At 41.2% G+C, this 14,769-nt stretch overlaps 1 protein-coding gene across 1 annotated transcript in view; it reads right to left on the bottom strand.

Annotated features, from left to right (window-relative positions):
- Nucleotides 1–5,545, bottom strand: part of LOC140128050 (zinc metalloproteinase-disintegrin-like protein H3) — a 39,060-nt gene extending 33,515 nt beyond the window's left edge. The window contains exon 1 of the mRNA XM_072149412.1: nucleotides 5,392–5,545. Within this exon, the coding sequence (XP_072005513.1) occupies nucleotides 5,392–5,449 (58 nt within the window). The 5' untranslated portion in view covers nucleotides 5,450–5,545. The remainder of the gene's footprint in view (nucleotides 1–5,391) is intronic.
- Between the last annotated feature and the right edge of the window lie 9,224 nt (nucleotides 5,546–14,769).

The raw sequence follows: 14,769 nt of genomic DNA, 5'->3' as shown, positions 1-14,769 counted from the left end.
TCCCATTGATCCACCTACCACCCAATCTACCTTTATAGGTAGATTTGTGGTGGTAGGTTCCCTTTAAGGCCTGAGCATGGCACATGGGTTTTCTAGGACTCCAGGCGAAGATCTTGAATTATATCTGGTGAACTCTGTGCCAGGGTGACAGTCTGGGTGCCCACAAAGAGTGCTCTAAGTGCCACCCATGCCATAGGTTCGCCACGACTGGCCAAGATGGATATATATATATATATATATATATATATATATATATATATATAGATATTTATATATATATATATATATACATTAAATCGTTTGAGGCTTTAGGGCCTATATGTCAATTTTACATAGAATTTTATGTAAATTGATGTTCCTTCTCTTCTATCCTGTAATACAGTCCTGCTTAAACTATTAGGTGAAATACATGAAATATTGTGATTATTTGTTACTCATTTTACAAGTCTTTGTGTTGTGACACTGAATCTTTTAACAAAGAGCGTACAGATTTGGGGGACTGAATAATTTAGGGACCCTGCGATCTGAGATCCTCATGGATAAGCATTCTTCACTATCAGATTTTTGATATACAAGATGGATAGATAGATAGGAGATAGATAGATAGATAGGAGATGGATAGATAGATAGGAGATGGATAGATAGATAGGAGATAGATAGATAGATAGGAGATAGATAGATAGATAGGAGAGAGATAGATAGATAGGAGAGAGATAGATAGATAGATAGGAGATAGATAGATAGGAGATAGATAGATAGATAGATAGATAGATAGATAGATAGATAGATAGATAGATAGATAGATAGATATGAGATAGATAGATAGATAGATAGATAGATAGATAGATATGAGATAGATAGATAGATAGATATGAGATAGATAGATAGATATGAGATAGATAGATATGAGATAGATGATAGATAGATAGATAGATAGATAGATAGATAGATACAAAAAGAAAGTCCAAGCAGCACAAACCTTCAGAGAAAAAGAAAAAGAAAATTGGGTGCAGGCAACCTAGGACCGGGCCTCAGGTCCTCCAGTAATAGTATAAAGAAAGCGGGCAGCACTCCGTTGTAGATAAAAGTAAAAAAGTGTCTTTATTCCATAGTGAGCAACTGTGACAGCGACGTTTCGGCTCTGCAAGAGCCTTTCTCAAGCCATTCAACAGTGAAATGGTGGCCATATTTAAATACAACAGGTGATCACATGACAAATTGGGATACTCCCACCATTTTTGTATAACTGTGATATAATGCATATTACATAGTCAAATTACATATCGTGAACATTAAACATAGTGCACAATGTAAAATACATGTATATGTATGTGATAGACATTAAAATTGTGTTATATATAACAAACAGCTTTATTAGTGACACAGATTAGTCCAGCCATTGGTCTTGTCTGTGTAAAGGTGCTCAAGTGCTTCTGTGTTGACAGCAATGCTTCCCAGTTGTTTCCACGTGTCGACCTTCCCTGATCAGCAACAGTGTACTCCGATACATGTAAAAAAAATTTCTTTGAAAAAATTTTTTTGAAAAAAAATTTTTTTTTTGAAAAAAGGAAAAAAGGAAGAAAAATGCTACATGGAACGCAAGCTGAGCGCCAAAATGTGCGCATAAAAAATATGTCGCACGGTGGGACACACACTATGCGCCTGGTTCTGCGCATGTGTATTATGCCCCAGCAAGAGCGTATGGTGCTATGGAAACCAAAAATGAAAATTTATCAGATAAAACATAGATGATTCTGGAATGCAATATTCATGCAATTTACATAAAGGAAAAGTCCACGATGTGTCAGCCATAAATCAGGACCAATTGGCTGTGATAACAACCATGTTGGATGCACGTTGATATTGATTCACCAACGATTGTATAACTCGCAAATATAAGGGACGACCTTGCTGAATATACCCCTAATAATAAACGGGGCAGACGGCATCATCAATCCCCTAAGTTTTTGACTGTACTTGTATAAAAGACAGTGTGGTCCCTGGCTAGACACACCAACCGTAACCTATGAAAGAACAACAATATACAAAATATAAGGGAATGGATGGAAATACGTTTACCATAGCACTTGACAATTGCATGAACGGCGCATCAATTTGCGCTCTTGAAGCACCAAATGACAAAAGAATATTTTGGGAGTTGTGTAGGGAGGCTTCCACGAGGAGACATCTGGGATAGGCTCATATTCTAAAAGAAAAAAAAGACATATAATGTCAAAATTATTATATCACAGAAAGTTACTCATTGCTACTCTGATGATGGACTATACAAAAGGAACTACAGCTGGATCAACAGGATCATAGGGACCAAAGTTTAAAATCCACATTGAGACCCTGTGGTCTCAGTGTGTCAAGGGTATAGATCCAATGTAACTCACGCTTTTTTAGAATAGCTACTCTATCACCACCACGTATAGGAGGTGGCACGTGATCAATGAGACGGAAACTGAGATGTTTCTCTAGATGTCCAGCTTCTGAAAAGTGTTTCGATATCGGGAGATCTTTGCGGTTGGATCGTATCGTGTATCTGTGTTGGTTGAGGCGCGTCTTAAATTCAAGTGTCGTTTCTCCCACATATAATAGCCCACATCCATTTATTACGCTTGGTAAGTTCTTGTTCAGATTTGCCAGTTTTCACATGCGTCTGAACCGTAGCAAAAAAAACGTTATACTCATCTGTGGTCAAAATCGACTTCAATTGTGTGTCCATCTCAGGAAGATTAGTTTCCAATGCAGTGATCTCCTTAATGTGATGAGATGCAACTGTAAGCTGGTGAGTCTTTTGGATTCATTTTCAAATTTACGTATGAGTTCAGCCGTTCCAGGCGTAGTGAGGAAAGTGGAATCACCTGTTAGGCCATGTAGAATCCTTTCGCCGTCCGCATCAGTGTAAGCAAAACTCTGGAATCCATAGCTATGGGTAGACTGTTCCATTGTGATGAAACCGAAGAAAACAAAGAAAAAAGTTCTAGGGTGCACGCTTTTAGCAGCCAAAAAATACAAAAAGAAAGTCCAAGCAGCACAAACCTTCAGAGAAAAAGAAAAAGAAAATTGGGTGCAGGCAACCTAGGACCGGGCCTCAGGTCCTCCAGTAATAGTATAAAGAAAGCGGGCAGCACTCCGTTGTAGATAAAAGTAAAAAAGTGTCTTTATTCCATAGTGAGCAACTGTGACAGCGACGTTTCGGCTCTGCAAGAGCCTTTCTCAAGCCATTCAACAGTGAAATGGTGGCCATATTTAAATACAACAGGTGATCACATGACAAATTGGGATACTCCCACCATTTTTGTATAACTGTGATATAATGCATATTACATAGTCAAATTACATATCGTGAACATTAAACATAGTGCACAATGTAAAATACATGTATATGTATGTGATAGACATTAAAATTGTGTTATATATAACAAACAGCTTTATTAGTGACACAGATTAGTCCAGCCATTGGTCTTGTCTGTGTAAAGGTGCTCAAGTGCTTCTGTGTTGACAGCAATGCTTCCCAGTTGTTTCCACGTGTCGACCTTCCCTGATCAGCAACAGTGTACTCCGATACATGTAAAAAAAATTTCTTTGAAAAAATTTTTTTGAAAAAAAATTTTTTTTTTGAAAAAAGGAAAAAAGGAAGAAAAATGCTACATGGAACGCAAGCTGAGCGCCAAAATGTGCGCATAAAAAATATGTCGCACGGTGGGACACACACTATGCGCCTGGTTCTGCGCATGTGTATTATGCCCCAGCAAGAGCGTATGGTGCTATGGAAACCAAAAATGAAAATTTATCAGATAAAACATAGATGATTCTGGAATGCAATATTCATGCAATTTACATAAAGGAAAAGTCCACGATGTGTCAGCCATAAATCAGGACCAATTGGCTGTGATAACAACCATGTTGGATGCACGTTGATATTGATTCACCAACGATTGTATAACTCGCAAATATAAGGGACGACCTTGCTGAATATACCCCTAATAATAAACGGGGCAGACGGCATCATCAATCCCCTAAGTTTTTGACTGTACTTGTATAAAAGACAGTGTGGTCCCTGGCTAGACACACCAACCGTAACCTATGAAAGAACAACAATATACAAAATATAAGGGAATGGATGGAAATACGTTTACCATAGCACTTGACAATTGCATGAACGGCGCATCAATTTGCGCTCTTGAAGCACCAAATGACAAAAGAATATTTTGGGAGTTGTGTAGGGAGGCTTCCACGAGGAGACATCTGGGATAGGCTCATATTCTAAAAGAAAAAAAAGACAAATTTTTTCAAAGAAATTTTTTTTACATGTATCGGAGTACACTGTTGCTGATCAGGGAAGGTCGACACGTGGAAACAACTGGGAAGCATTGCTGTCAACACAGAAGCACTTGAGCACCTTTACACAGACAAGACCAATGGCTGGACTAATCTGTGTCACTAATAAAGCTGTTTGTTATATATAACACAATTTTAATGTCTATCACATACATATACATGTATTTTACATTGTGCACTATGTTTAATGTTCACGATATGTAATTTGACTATGTAATATGCATTATATCACAGTTATACAAAAATGGTGGGAGTATCCCAATTTGTCATGTGATCACCTGTTGTATTTAAATATGGCCACCATTTCACTGTTGAATGGCTTGAGAAAGGCTCTTGCAGAGCCGAAACGTCGCTGTCACAGTTGCTCACTATGGAATAAAGACACTTTTTTACTTTTATCTACAACGGAGTGCTGCCCGCTTTCTTTATACTAGATAGATAGATAGATAGATAGATAGATAGATATGAGATAGATGATAGATATGAGATAGATAGATATTAGATAGATAGATAGATAGACAGATATTACACTATGATAATACAGTGCCGATACTTTTTGGATCCATGCATCAATTCACTCACAATTTCCTAAAGGCAAGCAGATGTTTCCCTGATTCCTTGCCTCTATACCAACAGCCTTACTTGCCCCAAGAACTCGCAATCAATAACAAATAAAGAAACAAACCCTAGACATAGTGACCACAGCTGTCCCCTCAGGCCATCAGACCAGATAACTTCCCTATCTGCTAAGGAGATTATAGGAAGCATTTACATATCAAAGCCGTACAGTAAATGAAGCAGTGAGAGTAATCTTATCCTGAGGACACAGCCCTCTACCTGGCTCAGGTAACATGATCCCGCACAAGTTATATCTCACACTCCAAACTTTGACCAAAGAGTGAAAAACAAGTCGATACAAATCACATAAAGCTTAGATCCACCCTGTAACATTGTATCATGGGGAGGATTCTGCAGTCCCCCTATATGATATATGTGTATAAGCCAGGGTGCTATGCCAGGTGGGTGGCCACGCTGTGGACTCACCTAGGGTCTGGCTGCCCAGCAGTGCCAGGAGCAGCAGGGTGAGTGCAGTCCTCCGCATGGTCCTCCTGTCACTGGAGCTCACACCTTGTAGGAGAGACTGAGGAAGTGCTGAGTATTGTGTGCAGAGGATCAGGAATTTATAGACTCACATGAGCAAACAGGTTACTCAACTCTGCCCAGAAGGAAGTGCCTGCCCCGACGTGAGGCTGCCCCTGCCCCGCTGTCTGCTCCTCCTGCCCAGGTTACTCGCTGGGCTGTGATCCGGCCATTATGTCAGAAGACAATTACGAGAACTATTTATAGTTGGGGTCAATTATTGGGGTATAAATAGAACCGCCACCATAGATCCTAGGGGGCACCCAGCTTTCTTATTGTCCTGAGCGGTAACTTTACCTTGGTCTTTGGAGAAGCCAACTAATTGTATTAAATTAATGGCTATGGAGCCCAAAAGAAAGAGTTAAAATGGCTGTACCCTTGGCTATAGGTGGTGCAGGGGTAGTGCTTGCAGTGGGGCCATAGTGTATGATCAGGTGCGTAACTACAGGGGTAGCAGCGATAGCAGCTGCTATGGGGCCCACATTGTTAGGGGGGCCCAGCATCTGGGGCATTGGGTGTATTGGGAGTGTATATGCTGTATGTTTGTATATGGTATTGTATGTTTGTGTATATTTGCTATATGTGTGTATATGATGTGTATATTTGGTGTATGCATATGTGATGTGTATACTGTATGTATGTTTATGCTGTATGTGTGTATATGCTGTATGTGTATGTATATAAGTGTATAAATAGTTTGTGTATAGGGGCCACAGAGTCTGAGCTATTGGATGTGTATATGCTGTATGTATGTGAGTGTGTGTGATTTGTATACTGTATAGTGTGTGTGTGTGTGTATTTGTTGTGTGTATGTGATGAGTATATACTGCATGTACATGGGGCAGCAATGGATTTACAGGGAAATATTAGAAGATCAGGGGCAGTACTGGATTTACCGGGAAAGTACCTGCTTTACTGGGACAGTACTGGATTTACTGGGGCAGTACTGGATTTACAGGGGCAGTACTGGATTTACTGGGGCAGTACTGGATTTACTGGGAAAGTACCTGCTTTACAGGGGCAGTACTGGATTTACTGGGGCACTACTGGATTTACTGGGAAAGTACCTGCTTTACAGGGGCAGTACTGGATTTACTGAGGCAGTACTGGATTTACTGAGGCAGTACTGGATTTACTGGGGCAGTACTGGATTTGCTGGGGCTGTACTGGATTAACTGAGGCAGTACTGGATTTACTGGGGCAGTACTGGATTTACTGGGGCAGTACTGGATTTACTCGGGCAGTACTGGATTTACTGGGGCAGTACTGGATTTACTGGGGCAGTACTGGATTTACTGGGGCAGTACATGATTTAAAAGGGACAGTTTTGGATTTACAGGAACAGAAATGGATTTACGGGGACAATGCTAAAGGACCAGGGACAGTACTAGAGTTACGGGGACAGTAAGGGATGTACATGGACAACGCTGAATGTCGTACAGAGACAGTACTGAACGTATGAGGTCAATGCTGGATTACAGGGACATTACTAGATTTAAGGGGACAGTACTAGATTAACGGGGACCAAATTTTTTTCAGAATCGTAATAGATAATTTGGAAATGGAGTAGAGTTTGTCCTAACCTCACCCGCAATGAATAGGTCCACGTATTGTAAGGCAGGGGACCTGGGGTTAGCAATTTAATTCTCCAATTGGTAGGCAGATGTGCAGATAATTATAGGTTACAGGGTCAAGTCTTACAGTCCCAAATTCCTACAACTGATGGGGGGTCCCAATGATCTGATCTTTAGTGAACAGACAATTATATATTATCCTTGTGGATATAGGATTTGATCTGACAACCCCTTTAAAAATCTCAATTGTCAGGGCAAATCCTGTCTGTTTGGGGGAAGGGGGGATTGAAGGGTTAAGATAAATCCTAAATAATTTTTTTAACACATTTAGGATATTACAGTTTTAGATTTCCTCATTTATAAACTTCTAGTGTCTCTTTACTGGCAGGAGTTTTGCAATGTGATCCCGCAGACACTACATGAGTTCTATAATCTGCACATGTCAGATAGAAAGATCCAAGGTCTGTTAGCCCATCATTGTCTTCTCTGTGTCTTAAAGGGATTGTGCAGTAATTAGGAATAACAGCACCACATCTGCCTACAGGTTGTGTGTGAAATGAACCTGTAAACAGGTGTGGGGCTTTTTTCGGAAGAAGGCGGCAATTTTTGTCTAATCCTGAACAATCCCTTTAATGCAGACCATAAAGGATTAGTATAAGTATATCGCCGCAGTATCAATTACAAATTACCCAACTTGCTAGAAATGTGCTAAAGACTGGCTCAAACAGGTGATAGGTGAGGGGCCATTGTGTGTCGGACCCCGAGCTAATCTGATATTGATGGAAAAATTAAGTCACATGAAAAAGAATAAGAATACTGTAGTGCTGACTACAGAACACAGGTTTGGCTTGTAGTCTGTTACCATGGATACCTAAAGGACTACATAAGAGCGACATACTCAAAACATTATGAAATTACAGCACGAAAAGCAAACTAACAAACATTTCTTGCAAAAGTATTCATACCCCCAAAACATTAACCATTCATGAGGACTGCAGATATTTTTTTCGCTGTAATTGAGAAAAACATTCAGTGTGAAAAACAAATCAAGAAATCATCTTTCACATCCGCATCTAGAAATAGTCTGTGTGGGTGTAGGAGACTCTTCCTCTTAGAAGTGGGATGATGGGGGTGCACATGACAAGGGTATAAATAGTAAAATAAACCAAAAATGGAATGTCCCGAAATTTATTTTAACAAATTCACACCGGAAGGCCCAGGTTAAGGGGGTTGGCCACTATACCTCATGTTGTATGTAATGTGTGGGGGGCAGGATATAAGGTAATTTACCATCTATTAATAGTTCTTCTCCACTTTCCTGATATGTGAAGTGAAGCCTCATCTTTTACCTCATCATTTTATCTCATGTATCTTGTAATGTGTGTGTGTAAGTGTAGGGGCCACCATATTAGGTAATTTTTCCAATGTGCATCTATTAATAGTTTTGATTTCTTGATATGTAAAGTGAAGCCTCCTGTCTTTTACCTCCTCATTTTACCTCATGTCTTTTACCTCATCATTTTACCTCATCATTTACCTCATGTCTTTTACCTGATCATTTTACCTCATGTATTTTACCTCATCATTTTACCTCATGTCTTTTACCTCATCATTTACCTCATGTCTTTTACCTCATCATTGTACCTCATGTCTTTTACCTCATCAGCTAGACATTCCTGACCATAAAATGGCTGCTGATGGAGGGTCATGTGATCTGTAACTGTCCATGAACAATCACCCTGCCAGGACCATATGATAGTATTCATGAATATAATATGATCAAGGTCTTGGCATGGTAATTGCTCATGGACAGAAAGAGATCACATGACCCTCCATCGGCGGCCATTTTATGGTCAGGAATGTCTGGCTGATGAGGTAAAAGACATGAGGTAAACAATGAGGTAAAATGATGAGGTAAAAGACATGAGGTAAAATGATGTGGTAAAAGACATGAGGTAAAAGACATGAGGTAAAATGATGAGGTAAAAGACAGGAGGCATCATTTTACATATCAGGAAAGCGAAGCAGAACTATTACTAGATGTATATTGGTAAATTACCTCATATCCTGCCCCTCACATACACATAAATACACCTAAATTACAAAAACATGAGGTAAAGTGGCCAACCCCTTTAAACTCTGGTTACAATAATAAGTGGATGCTCCACTGAGCCCGATAGGAGCCCACCCCCATCACAAGTGCGAAAATAAAAAACACATAGGAAGGGGGTATTAACCCCTTAACGACCTCACCCTTTTTTGTTTTTGTGTTTCCATTTTTAACTCCACATCATCAAAAATCAATAACTTTCTTATTTTTCCATGTACAGAGCTGTGTGTGGGCTTATTTTCTATATAACATTATGTACTTCTGAGTGTCAGTATTACATACTCCATGCCATGAACTGGGAAGCAGAGAAAAAAATTGTAAATTCAGAGACTTTGGTAAAAAAAAAATACAATTTTCTCATGGGCTCTGTTTTTAGGGCTTTTACCCTGTGCTTTAAATGGCACCTCTGCTTCATTCTACCAAATATATATATAAAATTACGTTTTATTGGATTTTAAAAAATGAAAATCTTGTGTACAAAAGAGTTTTGGAATATTCTGAGGCCAATAATTTTTTTATACTATGGACTTCAGCCATGTGTTAGCAGTCATTTTGGGAGGCTCAGGCTAAGGTTTTCATTGCTACCATTTTGGGGACTATACGACCTTTTGAACACTTTTTATTCAAATGGGGGCCATTTGACCTTTAAGGTGTTCTTTTTAATTTTCAAACTTTCATTTTTTTTTTAATATTGGGATATTGCTCTTGGTCTGTAACAATGTGCTGCTGGCACACTGTTAGAGATCAGAAGAAATCACAGGCCCTGAGTCTCTCAAATGAGGCTTGAACCACTGCTGGGATTTAAATGGTTAACACCTGCAATATAGATGTTAGTTGAGGATTTTTGCAGCAATGTGCAGCAAACACCCACAGCGCATAAACCTGCCTCGACATTGTGCTATAATAGTAGAGTGCATTTTGGGAATGCATTTTGGGAAAAGGGATTTTCCAGGGTTAGAAAAATACTTTTTTCTTGCAAATACAGTGCCACACCAGCACATAGGTTGTGTCTGGTACTGCAGCTTTTTCTTAAAGGGGTTTTCCACGAGGAAAAGTTAGACCCTATCCACGGGATAGGGCTTGACTTGCTGATCAGTGGGGGTCTCAGTCCTGAGACCCCTATAGATCGAGAAAACGAGGGGTAGAGATTAATGGAGCAGAACAGTCATCTGCTCCATTAGTCTGAGGAGGGGCGAGGGGTCTGTCTGACCCCTCATTTTCGCGATCTGCGGGGGTCTCAGCACTGAGACCCCTACTCATCAGCAGGTGGATAGGGCATAACATTTTTTTGTGGAAAAAACCCTTTATTTCTCATTATGTTATGTGGACGTCCACCTAGGATCCTCATCTATGAGCCAAAAAGAGCCAAGATATAATAACTTTGGAGGTCTAATAAGTAGCAGAAATATATAATGTAAGCAGATGGAAGAAGACAGCTCCATCGACTGTATAGTGGTCCTGCCAGGTTACTGCAACTGTAAATAAGACTGTCTGAGGAAAGTTGGGCAACATTTATCTACATCTCTAGACCTTGTGACCGGATTAATTATACACAGTAAAGAGCGTGTTCACAGAACTTCCTCATACTTGGTAAAGTTGCTGATTTTTGATCATTTTTTTTTTGGGAGGGGGGGGAAGATGTCTACCGCGGAAATTTATATTACTTAAAAAAGTGAATTCAACAGACAATACCTGCAGCAGGACAGGGCAGTTTCTAGGTAATTTACCCTACAGGGTGCATCTCAAAAAGGTGCCCTCCAAATTAATTTATAACATAAATAGTCCCCCCTCAAATTGTGTACATTAAATGCAGTGCTACCAGATTATTTATAGTTTATGCCGCACCATCCACTGCAATAGCAATCAAAATAGATATTGTCACGGTTACACCCATGATCCTCGGTACGGATCGCGGGTGCACCCATGCCCACATCTGTGCCCCCGCTGCTTTGCCTGCTCCCCCGGGTCTGTACTCACCTCTCCCGGTTCCTGGCTCCTGGCTCTGTTCTAGGCCCGTCTGGTGGCGCTTTTGCTGCCTGACTAGGCCGCGCAAGTCCCCGCTTACAAGGGCGCGCACGCTGACTCTGCAACATTTAAAGGACCAGCGTCCTCCTAATTGGCTCTGGCAATTACGGGTTCCTATATAGCCTGGCGGCTCCCAGCATCCACTGCCGGATCTTCAAGTCATTCTGCTGAAGTGAAAGCCTCCTGAGCGTTTCCATACGCCTCCGTGTTTCCTGTGCGTTTCCAGATGCCTCCGTGTTTCCTGTGTTCCTGCGTTATTCCTGTGGTATTCTTGTGTTCCTGTGGCGGTCCTGTGTTCCTGTGGCGGTCCCGTGTTCCTGTGGCGGTCCTGTGTTCCTGTGGCGGTCCCGTGTTCCTGTGGTGCTCATGTGTTCCTGTGGTGGTCCTGTGTTCCTGTGGCGGTCCCGTGTTCCTGTGGTGCTCATGTGTTCCTGTGGTGGTCCTGTGTTCCTGTGGCGGTCCTGTGTTCCTGTGGTTATCATGTGTTCCTGTGGCGGTCCCGTGTTCCTGTGGCGGTCCTGTGTTCCTGTGGTTATCATGTGTTCCTGTGGTTATCATGTGTTACTGTGGCGGTCCTGTGTTCCTGTGGTTATCATGTGTTCCTGTGGCGGTCCCGTGTTCCTGTGGCGGTCCTGTGTTCCTGTGGTTATCATGTGTTCCTGTGGTTATCATGTGTTACTGTGGCGGTCCTGTATCCTGGTGGCCATCCTGAGGTTCTGCCATCCAGAGGTTCTGCTTTCCCGGTGTCTCTACCTTGGCTGCCACGGCAGGCCTAGTCGCACCCATGGAATGACCTGGTGACTCCCCGCACAGCAAGACCATCCCACTTTGCAGCGGGCTCTGGCGAAGACCAGGGGTCCACTTAGACTCCGGTTGCGGCTAGTACCGTCATCTCCCGCGGTGGTCCATGGAGTCCACAGACTCTCCAAGAGACTCTCCCAAACCCCTGTGTGTGAGATATGTAAACAAATACAGTTCCAGAACCAAGCTCAGTAAATAGATACAACACCAAATTCAGTACATGAATACAGCAACAGAACCAAGCTCAGTACAGAAATACAACTTCAGAACCAAGCTCTATCCAGATATGCAGCACATACATAGTGACCTCCCCCTGACTGCGAATTGATATGTATAAAGAGCACAACCGTAATTTGTAAACATGAATACACATACAATGCCCCTATCATCCATTTCTTCATACACATGAATAATAAAACTTTTCACCTCTCTCACGCTCCCACGTCATCCTCCAGGTTCCTTATCCCGATGGCTTTTGCTGGTTAAACATGTAGAATGAGGACACCATCTTGTACGTCCTGTGCGGTGCTTTCCTTATCAATAGTATATGGTGTCTTAAAAGGGATTTCCCATGAAAGAAAGCTTTCACATTTTGATCCCTTAGTGATGTTTACACAATAAAGATAATTTTTAATCCTTTAGTTTGCAATTATACTCGGTTTTATTGCTGTTTTAACTCCTATCACTCAGTTATGGTCAGTGTAAAATTCCAGAATGTGGGCAGGACTCTCTAAGCAGACACTTCATTATCCCTCTGTGCTATGAGATGCTGTGTGCTGACAATGTGCTTAGATTATCAGGGTTCAAGGTTTATATACAGTTTTATTTAGCTTCTGAAGATTCTACTAATATCTGACACATAGAAAAAGCGAGATGAGACAGATCAGAGTCAGCACTGCTATGCTCCCCCTCCCCTCGGATCCAGAGATTATTTTGTCTGTAGAGCTGCTGATGTCTCCTTATTGCTTGCCTACAGGAAGTGCCTGTGTATGTAGTGCTGGTCTCCTCTGCACACTGTGGTGCTTTCTGCCTCCTGCCCCTCCCCTGCAGTACAAGAGAAGCTATTCACGCCAGAGGAATCTGTCAGACCATATTCAGGAGTTTATGGTTGTATCCAAGGACAACCAAAATATAAACACCAGGATTGATAGAGAAAGGTTGGAATTATATCTGTGAAATGCTGTATTTTTGTTAATAACAGTGAATTAGAGAATGTGTTATTTTGTTATCCTGAGTATATTTAAGAATTTTTTTTCTGGGAATAACCCTTTAAGGATGCTAGTACTATTGATTGTAGTATATTTTGCAGCAAGCCGGTGCCACACACCACATAGTCGGAATTGCTCTGTGAAAGGATATTGTAGAGGTGCATATGATTCGAAGAAGAATTGACTGTCAATCAGGACTCTCACTGTCAATCACTTTGTGTGTGGGCGGAGTAATCAGGATTCTCACTGTCAATCACTGTGTGTGGGTGGAGTAATCAGGTCTTGCACTGCCAATCACTGTGTGTGTGCAGAGTAATCAGGAATCTCACTGCCAATCACTGTGTGTGGGAGGAGTAATCAGGATTCTGACTGTCAATCATTGTGTGTGGGCGGAATAATCAGGACTCTCACTGCCAATCATTGTGTGTGTGGGGTAATCAGGATTCTCCCTGCCAATCACTGTGTGTGGGCGGAGTAATCAGGATTCTCACTGTCAATCACTGTGTGTGGGTGGAGTAATCAGGACTCTCACTGTCAATCACTGTGTGTGGGAGGAGTAATCAGGATTCTGACTGTCAATCACTGTGTGTGGGGGGTAATCAGGACTCTCCCTGCCAATCACTGTGTGTGGGCGGAGTAATCAGGATTCTCACTGTCAATCACTGTGTGTGGGCGGAGTAATCAGGACTCTCACTGTCAATCACTGTGTGTGGGGTAATCAGGCTCCTGTTCAGGTAATCAGGTTTTTTCTCCTTGGAGTCCTGCCTTTGGCTTTTTACTCACTTCTCCAAATCACATAAACTTAAATATCGCAAACCTCAGTTTTCCTTCCGCTGAAATGGGAAGCATAAGTCTACTGACCACAATTTGGACTGATGCTGCATAAAATTGTCCAAGATAGGAAAGTCTCCATACACCTTGGATCTGAACACTTGGAGGGGCATTAATCATAGTGGGTCTCAGGTTCACCTGGTTTGCTCTTCTTTTTGGCTCCTGATCTATGGTGGATCTAGTTCTGCCTTTGTAAATGCACTTTGGAATTGTCTCATGTCCCATTCATTTGCGCCTAAATTTGCGCCTAATTTGTCTCAAATTGTTACATTTCATTTGTGACCAATAATGAAAAGATGAAAGAGATGTGAAATAAAAAAAAAAAATTCTTGCTGAAATTAGCCTTTTCCTTTTTTATTATAATTTACATGAAATGGAGACTGATAATATTCTCAGATCTGTACAATAAGACAATAATCACTCCCAGAGATGATCCCATAGACAATGATGAAGTCGTTACTGGAGAAATTTTACATTTTAAAACTGCTCCCAAGTATTTTCCATGTTGCATAGATGGAATTTTTTATTTGGGAACCTAAAATGTATATTTTTAGTAATGAAAAGGAAAGTTTTTTGGAAGTGCACCTGCTCAGAGTAGGTGCATTTTTGCGCCTTTTTTGCGCCTTTTTAGGTGCAAATATGTGATAGATCCCGTGCAAACATCTGTATAGGAGGCAATCACTATGTCAGATAAGGCGCAGGGACTCAAAACCACTAAGTGCCGAACTTTGCC

This window comes from Engystomops pustulosus, chromosome 4 (assembly GCF_040894005.1).
Source record: "Engystomops pustulosus chromosome 4, aEngPut4.maternal, whole genome shotgun sequence".
Taxonomy (NCBI): Eukaryota; Metazoa; Chordata; class Amphibia; order Anura; family Leptodactylidae; genus Engystomops; species Engystomops pustulosus.
This window is presented reverse-complemented; position numbering and strand designations above follow the sequence as displayed.